Raw genomic sequence first — 21,929 nt, 5'->3', positions numbered from 1 at the left:
CCCTCCCAGTCCTGTCCTAATCAGCCAGTAAATTATCTTCGTTTCCTCAGATAGGAAGTCTGACCCTATTCAGAGCTTGAACCTCCATTTGAATAGAAGTAATGAATTTATTGCAAATATATGTAACTGATTCAAAGAACAGGAAGCTTTCTGTTTTGTTTTAAACATATCTGATAAAAAATTATCAAGTACAGGAATGTCATTAACACAATCTTCATCATTTAAGACACCAAAGATGCAAGTAAAAGTGGTTCCTCAACAATTCTGTTTAAACAAGAATTTAATTATGTTTGACTTAAAACACATGAGTATTCTCTTGAAACTCATTAAATAAATAAGAAAAACATGGAAACAAAGATGAACTTGTCACTAAGGAGATGTATAAACATATTTTTTGTTTAAAAATCAATTTTTCCTAAGAAGATATTTTATTACAAAAATACTGTATTTCTGTACCTCTGAAAAAAAAATATTTGGAATTACAAAACTTCTACTCTGTATGTGACAGTGGTCAGAATTTTCATATGAACATTTTAGGCATTAAACTATGTTTTTGCAATAGTTTATTGGTCTGAAGAAACACGTGGTTAGATGCAAATTAAATCTTAGATTCATTAAGATCAGTAGAAATTTTACTTTGGTCTACAGGTTAAAAATGTTACATTCGTGCTGGTTTTGAAATTTTTTTCCACCTAGAGATTTCACGGATTTTTTTTTAATGAGGAAAATACTGCAAAAGCTACAGCAATGCTTAGACTTTCTTTGTAGTTTGCTCTTTTGGGCAATGGAAACCTTATTTAATGTGAGAATTTCCAGCATTTTCTCCTCCAGAAAACTCTAGCTAAAGTGACCCAGTAGGTAAGGTTTCCATTTCTGTTGAAAAAAAGGCAAAACATGAGCTATTTTTGCTAGCCTCCTAAAATACTTCCACATGCAAGGAGATAAAGCAGGGCACTTTGGGAATACTTGAACACCTGATACTGATGTCACAGGAGAAGGCCACAACTAAGCACATTGCTGCTAGCAGTGGGAAGGACTCTGCTTAGCACTGAACGCTGACACAAGAGGAACAGGACAGCTCTACAGAACAGCAGTGCCATACAGTTAGAGAGCAGACAAGGAACGACACTCTTATCTCATTGGGAATTCCCTGTCTGGGCTAAACAAGGCCATGGTTAGCCAAATAATTAAATTCTGCATTCATCAAGAATATCTTACTGTGTCTTTAGTCCTTTCCCAAAAACCAAACATGGATAACCAAAAGGCTTTGTGCTCAGTAGAGGCTCTGGGTATCTAACTCAGAATAGTTTCCCCATTCTTCAGCCCTTCCTTAATGGCAAAGAACAGCTCATAGTAAGGAATAGGCTGATATAAAAGCACTGGAAAGAATCTGAAGGAAGGGAGAAAGAAAACAAAGTAGGGAAAAGGTCTGTAGGAATGAAAATTAGAAAGAAATGGTGAGAACACTGGAAAAGTGCAGGAATTTCACAACCTGAAAATAGAGAAAAAGTGAAAAAACAAAATTAAAATATCCTTTAGTGTTCATTTGTTCTTATTTTCACGAATGAGGACAGAACTTGAAAAGCAAAATAATAGGAAAAGCAGCAGAGAAACACTTGGGAGAAGATGTGGAGTTTTTACTCTGCTTCATATGGATGCATTTCGTTTATTTCCTTTAGTGCAACGAGCTTTTCCTAAATGGAAGAAAAAGCATATTTTAATATCACCCATTCTTTTAATCTGCTCCAATTTCTAGCACAAACTTAAAATACGTTAAAACAAAATAATTCTTACACATTAGTCGTTTGAAGATCACAAAACCTGATTAAAGCTGGAATGTAGAGTTTGGGACCATTCTTTTTAAATATTTCAATAGTACAAATAAATTCTTTCTGTCTCACTAAGTGACAAGAAGTTCATTATGAAAATAGTACTCAATGATTTTGTATTTTCTGAAAAATTCCTAATTCTAGTACTAATTCTAGTAAGGTCTGGTCTTCATTCATGCAAAGTCACAGCCATAAAATGCCAAAAGATATGTCTTCTAGCATAGAAATACTCTGAATACCATATAAAAAATCAACATAGAATGTAGAAACATTAAATGAAAGGCAATATTTCTGTTTTGCACAAAGCCTACAGAACTTTGGAGTGCAAATTCTACACGTACATAGGTAAACTCATTTTATCATCTCTTTTTGGGCAGAACAGTTGTCTGTTCATTTCAATACACAAACACTACCTTACACTTATAAATACCTGCTCTTTACAATGCCTAAGTGCACGTGTGCAGTTTGTACATCTAACACTTAAAGGTCTGTGCTCAAAGTTGTATCACAACGTGCCCATAGGTGGCAGAATGTGCATACACGAGACTCAAGTAACCCTCACCTGAACCAGCTCGTGGGCTAAGCGCCCTAGAACTTTTTGGGTCGTTTCATTAATTTCTAATTCTGTCATGGCTTCCCAGGTACCATTCTGGAGCCTCACTGGCATAGAGAAGATAATTCCTTCAGGAATGCAAAACTGACCTGAAGAAGAGGGGGAAAAAAGGACAAAACATGTTATTTCTGATTACATCCTCACCAGTGTCAACACTAAATCCACAGACTTGCAAATGTCTACAACTGTAAGATCTCATTATAAACAGAGACTATCTTCTCCAATCTACAGTTCAAAAAAGAATGTCCCTTTTACTGTAACTTTGTACTTTAGTTAGATGTGCATGAACCATAGCATCAGATGGGTTTGGGCTGCAAGGGACCTTTAAAGGTCTCTAGATCAACCCTTCTGCCATGGACAGGGACATCTTCAAATGTATCTGAGCCCCATCCAGCTTGACCTTGAATGTTTCCAGGGTTGAGGCGTCTCCCACCTCTCTGGTTAGCTTGTTACAGTGTCTTATCACATTCATGGTAAAAAACTTAATTATATCTAATCTAAATTGACCCTCCTTCACTTTAAATCCATTGTCCCTTGTCCTATTGCAACAGGCCCTGCTAAAACATTTGTCTCCATCTTCCTTATAAGAACTTTTAAGCACTGGAAGGCGCTATAAGGTCTCTCCAGAACCTTTTCTTCTCCAGAGCCTTTTCTATTCTAGGCTGGACAATCTCAACTCTCTCAGCCTGTTTTCATAAGAGAGGCATTCACCCCTGATCATTTTGTGAGGCCCTCCTCTGGACCATCTCCAACAGGTGTCTTTCCTGTGTTGTAATAACACAATTGTGTATCAGTTCTACATCTTAAAAAAGGGGGAAAATTATTGATTTCATAAGGGTTAAATGGCTGCTGTGAAATATTCCATTAATTGGTTTACATAACTACACAAGAAGAACACACTTTCATAGGCTAGGCTCTAAGAATTATAAAGAGCTCTTGCACAAAACACATCAGAAAAGCATTTAAACGAAAAGACTAAGAGATCATCTGCAAAAAGACAACATTAACCCAAGAAATGCCTCTAAAAAGTGAGCATTATCACAAGCTCTGTTAGATTTGGAAGTTCTCATGATGAAACAAACTCTTAGCCTCACATGATTTGTTTTACAAGATTTTATTAAATGAAAAATATTGATTAAAAATAACATTATAGATGGGGAAAAGCTATTGTATGCAGGGCAAAGCTACAAGAGAACATGTGAAGCACAGCTAGCTTTACCTTCACTAAGTATTCCCACAGAAATGATCTCCTCAGAAGGAGAGCCATGGTACCAGTACCGCAGCACTGTGGCTACGGCATGCGCAGGTAACATTCCTGTGCCACGGGACACCCGGGAACTCAGCGTGCTCTGTGCCGACACGAGCTCTGAATGGATCCATTCACTACCAACACAACATGGAGAGACAAAGCATGACAAACTAAGATGACTGCAGGAAGAGTAGTTTCCTAGAGAAAAAAGAACTAAACTAAAGAAAATAGTCAAAACTTACTCAAACATCACTGCTGAAAGCAAGGCATTTTTACAGACAGAGAAAAAAAGTCTAACAAAAAGTAGCTTAAAAAGTTACAAGTCCTGTGAAAGTTAGGTTATTTACTCAAGTCTTAACTTATTATTATTGTAATTTATATTTTATAAGTAATTTAATATTTTATATGTAATTTATATATTACTATCTTCTGTAAAAACCTAGCTACTAACCAGTCTGCCTGTGTGAGGCTCAGTACAAGCCTAGAACATAGAAATGTCTGCTCTCCAGTAAATGCTAAGTCTAGACTAGGGTGGGAGCTCCAGATAGCCAGGCTTGGGTGTATGTAACATCTGCTGCCCTCTCACTGCACCCACCCTTTCTCTGCTACTGTTCTTTCCACAGGGAGCTATCTAGCTGCTCACAGGGAGCTATCTAGCTGCTAGGTATCCTTTTCACATATATTACCAAATCATCTGTTTTGGGAAACTGACAACATTAGTATGCTCAAGCCTATTCCATGTAATTCAGGTTCAGAAATCTGTTTAATACTATTTCAAAGTTCCTTCATGCAAACTAGACATCTAAATCACTACCTGGACATCCATCACTTCTTATAAACTGCTCATGATATAAGAGAAACCCATTTAAAATGTAGGAAAAATATAATTATAGACAGAGTTAGCAGGAGAGTGCAACAGCACAGCACTAGGAGCTACCCAACTTCTTTTGCAGATGGAGTACCTCAATTTGTGTTTTCCTTTATGTACAGTGCCAATCAGTAAAGACAAATCTTGAAAACAAAAACATGTATTGATGTTTTATTAGACAATCCAGATAAGCATGGATTAAAAGCAGTTCTTTAATTTTACTTGAAAGAAATAAATCTGTACTGTACCTATCATAAATCATACTCAACAAAGGACGTTGAAAATTAGGAGGACCCCGAATAGCACAGTCATATCCATAAAGTTTTGCATGTGACAAATCAATGTAGTTAGACCCAGTAATATTGCCCCAAACAATCACATCTTTAACTCCTGTAACAAAGGAAAGTGAAAAGACAAATACTTTCAGAAAAATGGGCTTCATAAATCCTTTTCAAAATGAATTATTTAAATCTGTGCCCTGCCTTGCTAGCAGAAATTATTTGATCTAAAAAATGCAACCAAGTTATCCCTAACATATGAAACCTCATCACAAGCTGAAAAAGAAGCTTTAATTTATATCATGTTACTGTAAATAATAGACAAAATCTAGAAAATATTTAACTCTTAAAACAGTAACAAATCATATAGCAAACATACAGTTATGTTCCTTCTAAAATCCTCTAAAAATAAATATAAGATCAGTAAAAACTATCATTAAAAAACCTACCTGCTTTGGTGCAAAAAGATTTCTCAAATAACCTGCTGATAAACTATTCAGTCTCTTAACTTGCTTTTTTATTTTATTAGGCTCCAAAATATCTAGACTTGTCATCAATGACCAGTTCTAGCTATGCAACACTTACAGAATCTTGATGCTGAGCAGACTGTCAGAGCACCCCTTTGCTATGCAGTGCAGAACTGTGCAAATAAAACGAAGCTATAACAATTGACCTGAAAATGAAAGTTAATTAACCTCAAAATAATACTAGAACACACTTCTACTTTACTCTCATTATCTGCACAGCAGTATGTTGTCATGTTTATTCACAGCTCCAAAACAACAATGCACTACAGAGTGCAAATGCAATCCTGAAGTCCTAGCTCCCAATCTGCAAAACAATTGTCTTCCTTAGCATATTTGCAGTATGAAATACACACCAGAGTGGCAGGGCTGCATCTCAGAGCAAGCAAAGACTCCAGCATTCTGTACAGCCAAGAAATTCAGTGGGTGCACCACTGTGCATTTCTGCATGCACATCAACTGTTCTGGAATTAAATATCTACTCTTGAAGGTGCACTGAATTCCCCAAATGCTACATAAACATTCACCTGCTGTATTCATATTCAGCTTCCTGGCCAGCATGGCTTTAGCTGCACTTTCCCAGGATGTTGAAATGGCAATTATATTTTCAGGCCTAATGGATGGGCCATATATCCTTAACATTGTTGCCTTAAGGTTTGCAAAGGTTTTTCCTGATGAAATGACTTTGACCTCACTCTTGGCATTCTTCTCAATCAAGGGAGCATACACTTGGCAGATCTCACTCACTTCTCTGATGTAGTTCTCAAGGGATTGGACTTCAAGGTTTAAGAGGACATCATCAAGAACAATGATAATATCAGCATCAATAAAAGCCTGATCTGTTTTTGTGTGCTCTGAAATACTGCGGAGAAGTGGGAATGCCATGTCTTCAGCTTCCATTACAATACTACGAAGCATTTCCTTAAACTGCTCAGTGTCAAGCAAATGGATACTGATTTCTGTGGTCATCCCAAACACTTCTCCATTTGCCAACAGCGGGATCAGATGATAACAGATTGGAACTGATGCACTGGTAAGAGAGGATGTAGAAAAGTTACAGTTAACAATGAACCACTGCTTGTTTGGAAGTATTACATAAACACAAAGGTGTTTATTTTGTACTAGATTACACTTAAAGATACCATTAGCTTGTATCCTTTACTGCTCTTTTTGTCATTTTAACAGGTTAAGAATTAAGAGTTGGGTCCTCCTTTCATTTCTGAAGCCTTTCATTTGAAGGCTTCTCCATCCTGTGCATTTCAGTCAACGCCACCACTTAAAATTTATGTCTTTATAGAACCACAATTTTTAAGGTGCTCTATTAGGACCACTAGAAATTACAGGAATATACAGGAATTTCTATAAGTAAAGACCTACTCTTTACCTACTCTAATATTTCCAACAACATTTAATGCAAGATAGTTGCACTATAAAATTTCTAGCTTATTTTGTAAGTACTTGCTTTTCCCTAAACTGATCTGAGGGCTAAATGATGCCTGTTCATACCCCTCATTTTGAACTGGTGTAGAACATAACAAAACCATAAATTATTTCTAAGCCATATACTAATTGCTAAGTTAAATACTAATAGTGAGGGTGCAGAACCAAGTCAATTCATGAAATTACAGGGATTTGTGATTAACTTCAGATGGTTACACCTGTTATATGTGATAGGAAAAAGTGTATTCTCCTGAACAGAGTAAAAGTTCACAGATACTCTCTTCACTCTCACCTGGTAATCCAGATCTGCATAGGCTTGATAAGACTTTTAATCTCTTCATCCTCTTTTACAATTTCAAGATGTGCCTGCAGGTTCTCCTCAGCAATGGCTAACATTTCCTCACTCAGCATCATTGAAGTGATGCCATAATACTTCTAAGAACAAAAAGGATGATCTCTAAGCAAATGGCAGTCCAAACCCATCAAGGTAACATTAACAATTGCTTTATTTTACATTTGAAGGAGGTAAAAGGAACAACAATTTTGTAAAACATGGGCTTACAGTATTAAAGGCAGCTTATTACCTGAGCATATTCCAGAAAATCATTAAGTCCTCCCAGAAGCTGACCCTTCCCTCCACGGTCCAACAGTTCTCTCCAAATGATAGGAGACTGTCTGTGTTCCCATCCATTTGTTTCACAAACGTCATGAAGCCACTGCTGATGACATCCCCACCAGATGTTTTAATACGTCACATTTGGTAACATTTAAACATTAAAACTACGAGCATTTCTTACTATTTCCTCTCAATATATAATTACAAAGTGCTTCAGAATTTAATTACCAGTGGGTAGAAAATGCAGGAATAACACAAAGCAAGGTATGGTGATACAGTGGGATAGCTCACCTCAAGGTCTGGATTTCACTTAGTTGTCTTAGTGGTACAGAAGACAGCAATGTTGTGAAGCAGAGAGTAATCTGAGGATTCTTAGTCAGCCACGGAAGGTAAGTAAGGTGAACAGGTTAATTGCTTTTCACTTAACTGCTTGAATTACTTGGTGGAGGTGTAAAGCAAAATACACAAAGTAATAAACACCACAGTACTGGCTATTTCATGGAGTAAGGCTGCAGTTTTTTTCAGAGCCTTATAGGCAGCATGTCTATGACATAAGTACTCAGGCCCATCCACACTGTAAAAAAATATGTGATATTTAACTTCTTACTTCCACTGTAATTCAAAGCCCTTGAATGCCACAAAGGCTCTTGACAAGTAAGAACTCTGAAGGTATATGTAATCACAGTGAGCAAAAGATTTACAGGCTGAACACCCATTTATACTTTAAAAAATACCCCAGAAAACCAAGCAAGCAAGCAAAAACACCTTGAACTTTTTATTGACATAATACAGTTGAGGCTGGTCCACACTTTGTGCCCATTTTCTATAGTAAAACTCAGAGATGTCAATTGCTGAAAACATTGTAACCTTTCCTCTGGCTGGCTCTCACAGCCAGAGATGCTTCTGCAGCACCTCTATCTACACAGCAAACCACTAATACAGGAGAAGAAGAAACATACTGCAGATAAGTATATTTCTTGGTTTGTAGAGCACTGGAGCACCTACCAGCGACTTGACTTACAATCTCTTACCTCCCACTTGTCAGGGTGCTGAGTAATCTTGTGAACCCTGAAGCTGGGTAAGTTAGTCTGGAGATAGTCAGCCAGGAGTTCAGCTTTGGCATAGTAAGGGCAGTTTGCCTTACCTGTAAACATAGCAACAACAGCACAATTGGATGGTTTTGCCATTCACTGATAAGGGCTTAAAAGACTAAACATTGTTTATTGTGAGCCAGCTAAGGAAGAGTAATTCTGCAGCTGAAAAAGACTCCCGAGCCAGCGTCCAAGGGGCCGAGGAGGCCACTCCTGGGGGCACAGCAGCAGAGACGCTGACGCCTGACCGGCGGGATGAGGGGGAGCGCTGACCCGGGACCGCCTGAGGCTGCACTCCGTGCGGACACGGCTCCCGGAGAGCCGCAAAGGAGCACGGGGGTGAGCCCGCAGACAGGGGCCACTGCTGCAAGCACGGAGAGCTGCCCTGCCCGGCTCCCGGTACAAGGTGCCGCTGCCGGAGCTGCCCCGCCCGGCTCCCGGTACAAAGTACTGCTGCCGGTGCGTCCCCGCCCGGCTCCCGGTACAAAGTACTGATGCCGCTGCTTCCCCGCCCAGCTCCCGATACAAAGTGCTGCCGCCGGAGCTGCCCTGCCCGGGTCCGGGTACAAGGTGCCGCCGCCGCCGGTGCGGCCCTGCCCGGCTCCCGGCTCTCCCCTCACCCGCCACCACGAACTTGGCCATGCGCGCGCCGCCCTCCAACGGTCGCTTTGGCGTTGCTCAGCAACGCGCCGCGCGCCGTGGCAGTTTGTCCCTCGGCCCGTGCCGTCCGTCCCGCGCGGCCTGCCGGGAGTTGGCGGCGCGCCGGGCCCGGTGTCACGGCGGTGCGTGTGCGAGGTAACCGCGGCCGCGGGAGACCGGCCCTGCCCGGCGCCAGCCCCGCCGTTACTCCGGCGTGCTCCGAGCCGCTGCGGAGCCGCCGAAAGACCTCTGTACTCGTGTACTGTCCCGCCCTGCTGGGCAGCGCTCCCAGGGCCAGCGGGAAGTGATCCCGAAAGCCAGCGGCTTCTCCCCGGCACCGGGAGAGCGAGCGCCCGCGGCTGTGCCGGGAAGGCGGCTGTCCCGTGGGATGGCAGGCGGACTGGGACAGGCTGGCGGGTGGGATCCCGTTACCCGCTGCTGAAGCCTTGCAGGGACCCTCCAGAGCCCCGTCGGGAGACGCGTGTGCCTGGGGAAAGGTCCTTTGGGAAAAGACTCTGCTTCCTGGCAGAGCTGGCAGGTAGTGCAGCAAGGAGGAAGCAAGAGTTGTCCTTGTGCTGAGATGTTTGACTGAAATGTAGGAGACCAAATAAAAGCCTCTCTGCAAATCATTTTCCGGGGGTCTTTTACCAAATCTTCTCCCTTCCTGTAAAAGTGTGCAGATTTGGCAATTGAAACTGTGGGAGTTGAAGGTCTGGTAACTAATCCATAATTTTCAATTGTTTCTACAGATGTGTGATCTTGTGCAGTTTCTCCAAGACTGTTTCCACTGGTAGAATGTCATCGGATCCTCGGATCCCTTACTTTGAGTTGGCGTTTCAAATCTGTCCATGAGGCATTAGCAGAAATGAATAATAAAATAAGTTATTTGTTAAATACTGTCAGATGTGTGCATAGGTACAGTTCCATGCTCACTCTCAAATCTTCAACCACAACAAGGAAACACGTTTTATGGATTGGCAGATACAGGGATCCCTTAGGAAATGTGAACTTCAGGAAATTACTTTTAAATATTTTGCCTTCTCTGCATGGATCATCTCTTCGATTTGTATCTCAAAAGACAGATGTTTATAGCACAGGTGCAGAGGCTTTGGTGAGCGAGAAGGCTTCCCAGAGCTCCTTGGAAGTTGAAAAGTTGGATGATTCTGGGACCTTCAAAGCGAAGCATGCAGTGGATCATAGTGACCCGTTCTTTGCCAGCCTCCAGAAGTGCTCCTGTCCTTGCGACGCGCTGGACCTGGCTGCAGAGGCAGCTGTTTCCATCAAGCACTACACAAACTCTCTGACCATGGCCTGGAGGCTCTACAAGAACCTGTCGGAAGAGCAGCAGCGCTACGAGAAGCAGCTGATCTTTGAGCACCCGGCTTTCGTGAAGCTGTGCCAGCAGCTGCTGCGCGACGCGCGCAGGATGACGCGCGGGGACCTGGTGTTCAGCCTGCACGCCCTGGTAAACCTCGGCGTGCCGCAGAACACGCTCCTGCTCCAGACCCTGGTGAGGGTGTGCCAGGTACGTGTGAAAACCCCGCTCCTCAGTTTGGGATTAATGACCAGCAGGTAATTCTGGGAAGCTGTGCAGCATCAAAGAGAGTTGGGTTACATCCCTGGTTTAGTCTGATGTTCCATGGAAACAGTTCCCATAATTCATTTGTGTGTGCTGCTAATTTCCTTAACTTTTGAAACCGCTGCCTGATTTCGGATTTAAAAGAGAGCAGAAATCTCAAAAATCATTACCTCTTCCAAATCAACTAAGTTTGACTGATGTGAGACCTTGTGGGTTCTGCAGAAATAAAGATTGTAAACTGACTTTTCAGGGGGAAAAAGAAAATGGCAGTTACAGAGTAAAAGTGGTCAGTTTTTCTTTTCTGAAACTTTTGCTGGTTTGAAGTAATGCGACATTGTCTAAACTTTTAACAGGAGAAGCTCAATCAACTTGATAATCGATGTATCTCAGTTTTGGCAACTACTTTAGCAGGAATGGATAAAGACAAGAATGTGAGCGCTCTTCAAGCTGGATTACAGTGAGAAAAATATATCTTTCACGTGTCCTTCATATTTAAATGTTGTTGAAATGCTTGTCTGTTAGAAATCATCCAGGGTATGTCTGCACATAAAATATGTTCTGTGGTTTTAGGATTTAAATGATCCCATGACATTAGAGCTGTGTTGGACAGTGAATTTTGGCACTGTCTTTGCAGTTTCAAGGAGGAGGGCTTTCCAGTGGTAAAGGGTGCTAGACTGGTCGCAGGGGATTGTGTTCTGACTGCAGCTCCACTAGTGCAGTTTTTTTCTGATGTTGATCAAGTCCCTTCACATATCTATCCCTTTTTCATCTGTATGCAGATGGGAGATAATGAGACCATCTTACTTAGGGACCTGTCTGATTTTTCATGATGAAAAGCATTGTTTAGCAGCCTGGGAATATTTTCTTGCAGTTTAGTAGTTGAAAACTTAGATGAAGACTAGTTGTGTCCAGCAAGCCCTCTGTGTAGTGATTTATCAGAATAACTTCTTTGGCTTTTTTTCTGGGCCTGTGTGATTTATGTGTGCAACCAAAAATGCTCTTTTCCCATGAGATTGATTTTACTGAGGCTATCACAAAACTTGCCATGGATTAGTACTTTTGGCCCTGTATTACATTCTGCTTTGAGAAAGTGGATGTGATACCCAAAAACCAGTTCTCCTGGAAGCACAGGTACACAGTTCTTAAAAGTTGGTGGAAAGCAGGAGTGCCATCTACACTTTTCTGTCCTGATGTCTGGAGCTCTGGCCCATTTGCAGGGATGAGTTTCAGGGCAGTGCACTGCCTTAGAAAGTGACACTTAATATTTTTGTAGGTATGTTTACCTGTGCAGGTATATTTAAGGGTGGTTCAGACCTAACAATTACAGTACCACCCACTGAGCCAGAAGAGGAGGTGCTGGGGGGTGCACCTTCATCTTGTGCAGACAGTCTCTGTGTTATCTCCTGTTCAGCCCACAGCACTGTTTGTTTGGTTTTGTTCCTCACTTGCATCCAGTTGTTGTCTGTGTCCATTCCTGAGTTTCCTGTCTGTTTCAGAACTTGCCTGCGCATCGATGATTTAAAGATAAAAATGCACAATTTTCTGCAGAAGATTGTTAATTCCTTGAGGCTTAACAGCACTCATATTTGCACTGTCGCTTGTGCAGTCTGCTCTGGTGTCCCTGCTGTTAAGTGTATCAGCAACAACAATTCATCTATCAGGATTAACACTAAGAAAGCATTTATAATTGTTTCCATGTGTAAAATATCTGTGTCGCAGCTGTGTCATGTAGACTTGTCAGCATTTCGAAAAAAGGAAGGTAGGAGAAGAGCAAGGAATTATAGCTTTCACCTGGGGCCTACATCAGTGAAGAAGAATGGGGGTACTTACCTGTTTGTGCTGAAATGAGGAGAGCTCTTGTGTGTGTTTCTCCATCAGGTTACTAGTGGAGCAGCGCATTTCAAGCATCAGAGACATCTTTATTCTGCAAAACCTGATGAAATGCCTGGGAAAAGATGCTCCAGTTTTTCTGAAAAAGAAATTAGAGGTAAAGTTAGTTGGAGGCTCATTTTTACTCCCACAAAGCCTCTGCTCTTGTGTAGTTGATAAATTGTGTATGGTTCTTTGCAGACACTGAAAATGTAATGGAAAGGCAACTGTATTTGCTATATGCATCAGAGTCCAGCTATATCTGTAGGAGGAACTTATATTTGGAGGCTGGTAATAAAACAAATTGAGGCAGTGAAACAGCAATGCCCTCGCCTCTTTGGGTTGGCCACATGGTGTTTCATTGGAAGCGCTCACAGGCTCTTTCCTGGTTCCCTTGCCCAGCCTGTGGCTGAAGATGAGGTGACAGAAAACTGGTCTGTGATGGGGCTGTGTCCAGTAACTGTACAGGGCAGGAGGACTGGTGGCAGTGAAATGCCAGAACTCCCCAAGCTCATGGTCTTGCTTTCCTGTGTATGTGGTAGGTCCCCTGGGAAGTACAATGGCTGGGAGCAGGCTGTAGGTATTATGGCAGGGTTACTGGGTTTTGTCCCCTGATTTAAAAACCCTTTTGGAAACCTTCTTTCAAACAGGGCCTACTGGTGTTTTCATCACATAACTGTAGGGTTCTGACGTCAGAGGTTTTAATAGCATTCATGAAACATTATAAAACTGAGAGGAGAATAACATTTGCACTTGTTAACTACAGGGAGCACTTAATATTCTGAGCCCACAGGGTGCTATTTTTTTACAGGGCAATTTCTTAGAGATGCATTTTGTATTTAACCTCTGATATGTATACAGTGAGTGAAAATATTGTATTTTAACAGTCAATATAACTTGTAGTTTCATTTTTACTGTCATTTATATCAAGCTAATGATGGCTTTGATAAATGAAATCTCCTTTCTGGCATCAGAGCTGACTCTCTGCCTCAGTCCACATTCGTAGCTTGGTGTTTATGTAAAATACAGGCCACTCACATACTATTAAATCACTTTGGAGGCTTACAGTTTTCATGCACATGCAAAACCATAATTGGACTGCTATGAACTTTTAAGTTAACTCTGTCTAATTTATTTCTGCTTCTTTCTTAAAAGTTGGTAGAAGATGTGTATTCACCGTATTTGGAAATTACCTTTAATGAGGCTTTTTTCTTTTAAAATAACCTTATAAAGGCAAATTGCTGTGAACTTGTGTAGTGACACATTTCTGGAGCACTTGACCTGCTATAATTGTGTATTAAGAAATTGCCAGTAGTTATTATATGTTTTTACTGGTTTTTGCTTCTTTTTCTTTCCTATAAATCTGAACTAAGGACTTTGGGAAAGTTTTGGTGATAATGTCTTCACCAGAAAGCAATGATAATATACCTGAAGAATGAAGGATTTAATAAACTCTGGTTCACTTTAGATGGCAGTTCTGAGAGAAATAGATGGTTTGACTTTTCCGAATGCGCTGCGTATGTTTTTGGCTCTTGCTGCAATGAATTATTGTTCCCTTCCAATCCTGAATCCCTGCAGTAAAAAGATCCAGGGTAAGAAAAAAATATGTTAATTAAATTTCCCTTCCTTATACCGAATTCTTCCTAATTATTGTCTCATCTCCCTTTTCTGATTTCCTTTAAAACTCAGGAAACGTCTTTGTTTTACAGGATATTTTAGTTATGTGGAGCCATTTGACAAGCAGCAGAACAGAAAATTACTGATCAATAATGAAAGCAAATAGCTCTTGTCATCTCTGCCCTTCTTAACATTTATCTGGATTACACATTTTTCTTTAATTTTTTCTGTACACAGGATTTAAGAAAAAGAATTTCATTTTAGCAAGGAAAAGAGATTTCAAATAAAATTTTATAACAAATCTGAATTGGAAATTGGCAGCTTACAGGATGGATTGGGGACTTAGTGTAATTAGTTGGTAAACTAAAGGAAAAATAGTGTTTCCTTGATTACTGGATTTAATTACTGAGTACTGCTTAATAGCCTCATGCTGTATCCCACAAAAATATTAAATGAAAGCTAATGCCTTCACCTCTCTCTATAGCTTTCCAGTACATTGCTTAAGCATATGCGCTCAGTATGTTTTGATTCATGCTTAAAATACATAAGAATTTGTGTCTCAAAAAGCACAAAGGTAGCAAAACAGCATTCTTAATAGAAATGACCCAGAAGCATTGAGGCTGCTTGTACAGTCTTTATTTGTCCTGGTCATTCATATATGTTAGGACACAATGTTTAATTGCACATCCTGCCTTCTCCCATAGGACTTCCACCGCACTCAGCACATAGGCCAGGTGGCATACACAGAGGGAGCAATGACTTTCTGCAGCATTTTTTTGATGCATGCTGAAAATCAAAAATCCCGGAATAGAAGACATCCTGGGAACACAATCTTCTTACTTATTTTGTTAATTTGTCCCCTTAGCTGATTGATGTATTGTAGCTTGATTCTGGCTTAGTTTGGTTTCTTCTGTCTCTCAGTTTCTTAATATGTTTTAGCTCATTTGAGTTTTGCCTAGCTAGTCACAGTCTTCCACAGTGTCTTATCATATATTTCCCTTCCTCCATCCCTTAACCAAACTGTTCCTACAATGTCTCAGTCTCTCCAACCTACAGCTCCCATTGCTTTTTATCATTTGTCCTTCTTTGATCTTCTGTTACAGAAAACATCCATGATGTTCCATTTCGGCAGTTAATTCTCATTCTGGAAGTTTGTCACACTCTCCAGTACCGTAATGTGAAACTGTTTTCAGCATTAGCAGACTATGTTAATTCTACTGCCTACCTTTGGGACAAAAGACAGGTAAATTTTTTGAGACCAAATAATTTATAGCAGTACTAATAGAGTATTTGATGCTTCCATCTTACCTTTTTTTATGTTTGTGCTTGATCTTTGGAGAACAAATGTTTATGAATACCAATCTGATGAAGCTGTTGCATTTTTTAAATGCTGTTCTATTTATTGATAAGTAAAGAAACAAAAGTTTTGAAAAATTTGATTTCATTAAAAATGTCTTCTATGAAATCAACAGGTAGGATCAACTTCACTGGGTTTTTGACTTATAAAACTATCTTTTATTTTAGATTATCCTTTTTCTCTCTGCCTGTGAGGCACTTGGCTTTCAGCCTACTGAGTTGCTGGATATTTTTGCTGAGAAGGTGACAGAAGACCCTGATTTCCTTAACTTGAAAAACCTTTTGACTGTTCTTCGAGTGTATTCACGACTCAACCATGTTCCCAGAGTCCAAAAGCATCTGTAAGTTTTCATTTAGAGTGCCTGATAATATGTTAGATAGTCATTACAGAGTAATGCATGGCATCTAGTATTTAATTTTATTTGTGAAAGAGCTCATAATCCTGTTTCATTCATCTGTAAGGTTAATTGCTGTGTCTTTTTGTATTTTTTCTAAATATGATTTTTTTTCTTTAACTAAAAGACTAAACAGGTTCTAGATTGACCAGGTTACTAAATCTGTTGATAGGTAGCTGTATCCTCAAAATAAGAATCAAATACTAATGTTAGATAACACAAAATACAATTATACAAGATAATAAAGATTCCTAAGTTGTATTTTTGTTAGAAAAATGTACTTTATGTAGCCTTATTTGTGTACTTAGATACTTTTCTTCTTCTTTTGGAAAAGGTTTTTTGAGATTCTTCATCGCTGCTTGAACAAGTGCCTGCCTCAGATTTCCAACACAGAGCTGCTGAAGGCAGTGTATTCACTTGGCATCTTAGGATATCTTCCCCAGCATGCCCTTGATGAGCTGCTGCAAAAGGACAGCAAGGATGAACTTATACTGCCAGGTCAGACCTTACTTTGTCATGTTCTTCTTTTAAACAGGATGTCTGCCTGTGTATGTAATTTGTTGTAATTGTATCAGCAGATTAGAAATTAAAGAACACAAGCATGATTAATATTAAATTTGAAGTCCTCAAGACAAGCTAATGTAGTGATGGTGATCTGAGTGATCTGGATCTGCTCTAGGGAATCAGGCTTATTGTCTTGGCCCCATGGTGGCAACAGTTTAACAGTAGGTGTGCACTTAAACAAAGGCAGTCTTAACCATTGCAAACTAACTTTAGTACCCGAGTCATGAGTAAAAGTGGGATTTGGAATGCTCTGAGCTACAGTGGTTTGTAGGAGAATTTAGTTTCCACATTACAATTTTGTACAGCTATTAGAGTAGCCAAGTGGATTTTGCTATGCTAGACTATAGATGATAATGAAATGAAAAATTCTGTGGGATAATATATTGCATGTAATATTTTTTGTATCCTTTTTCAGATGATCTTAAGGAACAAAACACAATGATGCTTCGCTGTGTGAAAACGTGTATGGAACTTGACAGCCCTTCTTTCACAAAGCCTGCCTTTGTGCTGACTGAGAATATGTCCTCATTAGTATCTCTTAATCTCAAAAAGGCTCAGGAGGCACTGATAGAACTTCTGGGAGATGAGAACATGTTTCTGCAGAATGTTCGGCTGCCATACAGATATCATATTGGTATAAAGTGATATTAATGTCATATTATTTTAATACAGATTAATAATCCTCAAAATGATGAGATGGAAATAAATTTGAATAGGGTGCAAGTGATTAAAAGTTTAACACTTTGAAGACACAGTAATTTAACAAATTATGTCATTGATTGATGAATCTACTTCTAAGGATGCTTCTATTAAAGTTTTTAAGTCAATTTACTAAAACTTTTATGATTTCTCTTGTTTACAAAGCTGCTTTAGACTTTTTTTTTAGGCATCAGCAAGCAGATGTTAATTGTACATAAATCCAATGTGGCCAGCTTTGACAGAGTTGACATGTTAGTACCAAATTATGTTAGAAAGAAAGCCAAACAGCAGCTGCCTTATTTGCTCTTCTCTTTTGTTCTCTTGTTTCTTCTCTGGAGTTCTGGCTAAGATGTAGGCTCTACTTTCATTTCTAAAATGGGATATGACTTCTTTTGGTTTTGTATTCCTAAATATTTCTAATGAGGAATTGGATTGCGGGAAAATCTGAGTAGGCATGACAGACTGCAATCAAGAGTAGTTCCTTTAAATAATGATTTCACTCTGTAAGGTCAAATCTGCAGTTTCCAGAAACAAATTTTTTTTTTCTTGAGATGGGTAAGCCATAGCTTTATATTCATTGTTGGGAGGGAAAGCTATCAGTAATAATTCAATTATTAGAGATGAGCAATTAGAAACAGACCAGTAGACCAGTGATGGTGTCTATTAACTTTTTCAAATGAGCTGTTCATTTGAGAACAATTTGAACAATTAATGGGTTCAAATGACAACATTAATTTTAACCTCTTGCAGAGTTAAATGTTTTGTTGTTTTGTTTTCAGATTTTGAAATCAGAATGGATTCAGACAGAAAGAAGGTGCTCCCCATAACTGCAACAGATGATCATCCTGACTCACGTGTTCAGAGGTGGTATTTTTTTTACTGCATATTTTTTCTAGCATGCTTTTTATTTGCATGTATCCTGTCCAATTACTTCTTTGGTTCACTGATTTGCAGAAGTAAAGTAGGTGGCTCAGTTGTTATTTGTGCTCACCAGAATATCCAAAAGTTGCCATGCCAGTGCAGAGCAACAATTCATCCAGCTCGATACCTTCTTCTAACAGAGGCTAACACTTAACATTTCAGAGAAAGAGGCAGGAAACATCACAGTGATCTGATACTCCTGTAATGAATGCAGGTAGCAATTTTTTTAAAGTGTTTGTCCAATTAAACATTCAGTTATTCTCTCAAGTCTCAAAAATTTGCATCTCAGTGATATGTCAGTTAATTCAGCTACTGAAATATAATTTGAATAAAAAGGATCATGATATCCACCTTTTAGATGATCAATTTAATCTTGTGTAGCAGACTGACCTCTCAGTAACTGAAGCAGGACATATATCATTTAAGTAATGCTTAAGCAGAATTGGGTAATGCTTAACATTTATGTGCTGGATCACTGCACAGCAATGTATTTTGTACAGTTTGCTTTTTGATTAAAGGAGAGCTAGTGAATTGTGTAACAGAAACTCAGTGTTCCAAGGCATTCAGCTTTCCTCAGCCTTCCAAATTATTATGGCAGGAAGTGACTGATTATGAATGTCATTAACAAAGGATCAAAGTAAATGCAGAACCTGTCAAATTAATGGAGAATGTTGAATGATCTATTTCCTTCTCATTGTGGGAGAAGTGGAGATCTAAGTGCCTAATTCTGCTGTAGGTATTTGGGTAGATGCTGGTGCTTGTGTGAAGCTCATGGAAGAAAAGAGTCTAAATTACTTAAACCTGAAGAAAGAAGAAGATAATGAAATTTGTGCAGTCCTGATACTTTTGCCTACCGGAATGACACATGTATATTCTGCAGTGCTAATGGACATCATGGAATCGTTGTCTCATAAATTATTATTTTGCATTTGTACAGTGAAGTCTTCCCTACTTTCCTTGGTTGCAGGTTGGCTTTTCTGTTTGCTCCTGTGTCTGCCTTCTGTCTGGGTACAACACACCCCCAGGGGAAGCTGGCAATGAAGAAGAGGCATCTAAATAAACTGGGCTATCATGTGATTCTGGTAAGAAGAGCCCTGCCACTATCTCTGTTTCTGTTAGCAGCACAGTGATGAGTATGTTTGGTAGATCAGGCCTTGTTCTACAAAGCATGAAGGTTCACCAGGAATGGTGGGCTATCTCCACAATGGTAATTGTGTATAATTTCTAGTTAGAGGATAGTGGTGCTGTCACTAGGGAGAAAAGAGAGAGGAACTCTAAAAGACAAGCTACTACACCATTATCAGTAAATTATTAGTTAAGGAAAAAAAAAAATTCAAGCCACAAATTGCTTTGTACCTGAGAAACCTATGTGTCTTCGGCATATTTCTCTGATTTTTATAGACACAATGATTCAAGTGAACTTGTTTTCAGAATACAACTTCCTGTGGCCTTCTCATTGCTGAGCACTTGGTTTGTAGGACAGGGTAGTTTGGACAATAGAAATAATGTACCCTGTCCTTTTACTTTCTTGCAGATCCAGAACAAGAAGTTTCAGGAAATGAAAAATGAAGATGCAGTTGAGTTTTTGAAAAGAAAAATTTATTCAGAAGATCCTTCCTCTTTTCCTGAAGCAACTGTGCAGGATAATAATTAAAATAAACTAAGAGTTTCGGGTCTCCTGATTTCTCTTTTTCTTGTGTAATTTCTGTAAGGATTTTAACAGAAGAGATAAATAGTTTTATATACAACTACCTGCTCCACCCATATTACTGAGTAAGAAATGGTTGTGAAATGAATACTGCCTGCTGATAGTAGGGGCTCTCTTTTGTGAGGTGGCAGCTGATTTTCTTTAATGGAAGGAAATGATTGATCCAGAAAGCACCCTGACATCTATTGCTGTTACAATGTCTTAGATTAATCTGTACTTTGCTTCCCCTCCTGCATGCCCCTAGTTAAATTTCTCTCTTCTCTAGAGCTGGGCTTGGGAAAAGATACAAGTTTAACTGTTTCAAGTGCTGTTGCTACCTAGCTCACAGCTAGGCACTAGGAGGATTTCCTCTCAACTATGTAGTTCTTTGTGCAGAACTAGATATGGTAAATCAGTAAATAACTAAGCCTAAGTGGTATATTAAAAGATCCAGTCATGTGGAAACTTCTGAAAAAATCAATCTTGCTCAGTTTTCAGAACTTTAGGCCAGTAATGGTCCTGTTTGCCTTTATGCTTTTTCTTTTGAGCCCTTTGCTTCACTGCTACTGTAATAGATTTTGATGCTTCTCAGTGCAAGAACATAGATCTACTGTGTCTTTATAAGCTGACTCCTTCTGTCTGTTTCTGATATAAGCAGCTCCACCACTATTCATAGAGGTGTTGCAATACTCAGATTTGTTCATTATACCCTGCCATGCATCTCCACAGACCTGTTATGTATTGGTGCAATTGATGATGTTGGCAGTTCCAGAGCTGCAAAGCAGCTTTGGACCTTTGATAGGAAGGAGCAGAGAGAACTGATACACCTTTTCTGTTCTTGATAACATGGAACTGACAAAACACATTTTGTTCTGCTGGAGTTGCTCAGGTTGCTAACAGCTTGCTGGTTTCTGCCCTGTAATCAGATCTTCATTCACTATTTTGCTGTAGCACAGTCACAGGCCCATGGGATGAAGGGAAGCAGGGAAACAGCCATACTTGCTACAGTGCCAGTGTGCTACCTAACCGTGGAGCCCTTGCTTCACTTGCTAAGCTACAAGCACTGTGTTCTTTGTCTTTCTGAAGTAGCGCGGACACATGGTTAAGGTACTACGATGATGATATTAAAAAGGCATTATGGTAATGAGATAATGTGGAAAGAAACAATATGCTTAGAAAACTTCACTGCCCAACTTTTTTGTGGAACATGTAGATAGAATATAGTGCATATTTATGAAGGAAGCAGTGTAACCAAAGCAGCATGGTTGCCTCTCTCCAGCATAAAAAGCAGAGAGCTGTTCGGCATTTCAGTCTCTGAAATGCAGCACATGCAGAAAAACAGATTTGAGGCAATTGTAAAACTTAAGAGCCAGAGCAGGGGTCATTTGCTTGACTCAATGAGGAGTTTGTTATGCTCCCTTTTTTGGACCTTCTGCTTTAAGGAAGCACTGACAGTGAAGCAGGCTGGTCAGTGCTATTCTGTTGTTCTGAGCTGGACTCATGGTCCCAGCCTGCACTGAAGGGTGTCTAAAATATTCTGTGCTGGGGGGCCAGGTAGCACCCGGAGCTGTGTTTGAGATGGTACTCGGTGCTGTTCAAGCTGGAAACCTGCAAACCAATGCTGTGGTGTCAGCCATGGCTCTTGGGTGGGCTGGGGAGCTGCTTCCTCCAGCTGCTCTGACCTTTTCAGTCAGGTCCTCAGTTATAGGTGTGAAAATTCAGGGACAGAACACAGGCAGGGGTGCCAGCAGCCTGGACAGAGCTAACCAGCAGTGGGCACAAAATGGTACAGCATGTTATTAAATTAGTTAATTACTATATATTCTTTCTTAAACTCCCTGTGAGTAGGTAGAAACTTACACAAGCAGGGTGGAAGTGTAGTACTATTCCATATGGATCACCTTGCTTACTGAAGTTTCTTGCTCTATGCTCTCTCAATAATTTATGTTATCTACACTGATTCAGAGTTCCAAGCTGTATGAAGCTGCTGCCAGAGACTTCAGAGCTGTGGGTTTCTTGGATCTTTACATATGCTAAAAAGGTAGTCTGCTGAAAATAAATCCAGGTTTTTCAGGTGTCCAATTCATGTAGTAAG

At 39.8% G+C, this 21,929-nt stretch overlaps 2 protein-coding genes across 5 annotated transcripts; one reads left to right on the top strand and one right to left on the bottom strand.

Moving 5' to 3' along the window:
• Positions 1–87: 87 nt before the first annotated feature.
• MDH1B (malate dehydrogenase 1B) lies at positions 88–9,230 on the bottom strand. 2 transcript variants are annotated; one of them, XM_071434720.1, is made up of 9 exons: positions 9,129–9,230; positions 8,449–8,561; positions 7,386–7,520; positions 7,094–7,236; positions 5,889–6,391; positions 4,808–4,949; positions 3,662–3,825; positions 2,392–2,531; positions 88–1,694 (listed from the first exon to the last, which is right to left on the bottom strand). In XM_071434720.1, the coding sequence occupies exons 1-9, from the start codon at positions 9,148–9,150 to the stop codon at positions 1,638–1,640; spliced, it is 1,419 nt and encodes a 472-aa protein (XP_071290821.1). In that variant the 5' UTR covers positions 9,151–9,230; the 3' UTR covers positions 88–1,637. The 2 variants fall into 2 exon arrangements, with proteins under 2 accessions (XP_071290821.1, XP_071290820.1); XM_071434719.1 differs by having other exon boundaries at positions 8,449–9,166.
• On the top strand, positions 9,221–19,829 carry FASTKD2 (FAST kinase domains 2). Of its 3 annotated transcripts, none has more exons than XM_071434716.1 (12): positions 9,221–9,303; positions 9,897–10,672; positions 11,080–11,183; positions 12,605–12,713; positions 14,064–14,187; positions 15,316–15,455; positions 15,737–15,909; positions 16,298–16,461; positions 16,943–17,161; positions 18,006–18,090; positions 19,115–19,229; positions 19,682–19,829. In XM_071434716.1, the coding sequence occupies exons 2-12, from the start codon at positions 10,013–10,015 to the stop codon at positions 19,799–19,801; spliced, it is 2,013 nt and encodes a 670-aa protein (XP_071290817.1). In that variant the 5' UTR covers positions 9,221–9,303; positions 9,897–10,012; the 3' UTR covers positions 19,802–19,829. The 3 variants fall into 3 exon arrangements, with proteins under 3 accessions (XP_071290817.1, XP_071290818.1, XP_071290816.1); XM_071434717.1 differs by having other exon boundaries at positions 9,234–9,290; XM_071434715.1 differs by having other exon boundaries at positions 9,246–9,685.
• Positions 19,830–21,929: the final 2,100 nt, after the last annotated feature.

This window comes from Agelaius tricolor, unplaced genomic scaffold (assembly GCF_023055355.1).
Source record: "Agelaius tricolor isolate 1412-34295 unplaced genomic scaffold, bAgeTri1.0.p SCAF_10, whole genome shotgun sequence".
Taxonomy (NCBI): Eukaryota; Metazoa; Chordata; class Aves; order Passeriformes; family Icteridae; genus Agelaius; species Agelaius tricolor.
This window is presented reverse-complemented; position numbering and strand designations above follow the sequence as displayed.

What these genes read in the sequence shown, in the direction of transcription:
- MDH1B (XM_071434719.1), bottom strand. Translation starts at nt 8,604, where the DNA reads ATGGCAAAACCATCCAATTGTGCTGTTGTTGCTATGTTTACAGGTAAG. An exon ending in AGCACCCTGACAAGTGGGAG is followed by an intron (nt 7,521 to 8,448) that starts GTAAGAGATTGT and finishes GGATGTCATCAG; the next exon opens with CAGTGGCTTCATGACGTTTG. An exon ending in GCTGAATATGAATACAGCAG is followed by an intron (nt 4,950 to 5,888) that starts GTGAATGTTTAT and finishes CCTTTGTTACAG; the next exon opens with GAGTTAAAGATGTGATTGTT.
- FASTKD2 (XM_071434716.1), top strand. Translation starts at nt 10,013, where the DNA reads ATGAATAATAAAATAAGTTATTTGTTAAATACTGTCAGATGTGTGCAT. An exon ending in CTGCAGTAAAAAGATCCAGG is followed by an intron (nt 14,188 to 15,315) that starts GTAAGAAAAAAA and finishes CTTCTGTTACAG; the next exon opens with AAAACATCCATGATGTTCCA. An exon ending in CCTGACTCACGTGTTCAGAG is followed by an intron (nt 18,091 to 19,114) that starts GTGGTATTTTTT and finishes CCTTGGTTGCAG; the next exon opens with GTTGGCTTTTCTGTTTGCTC.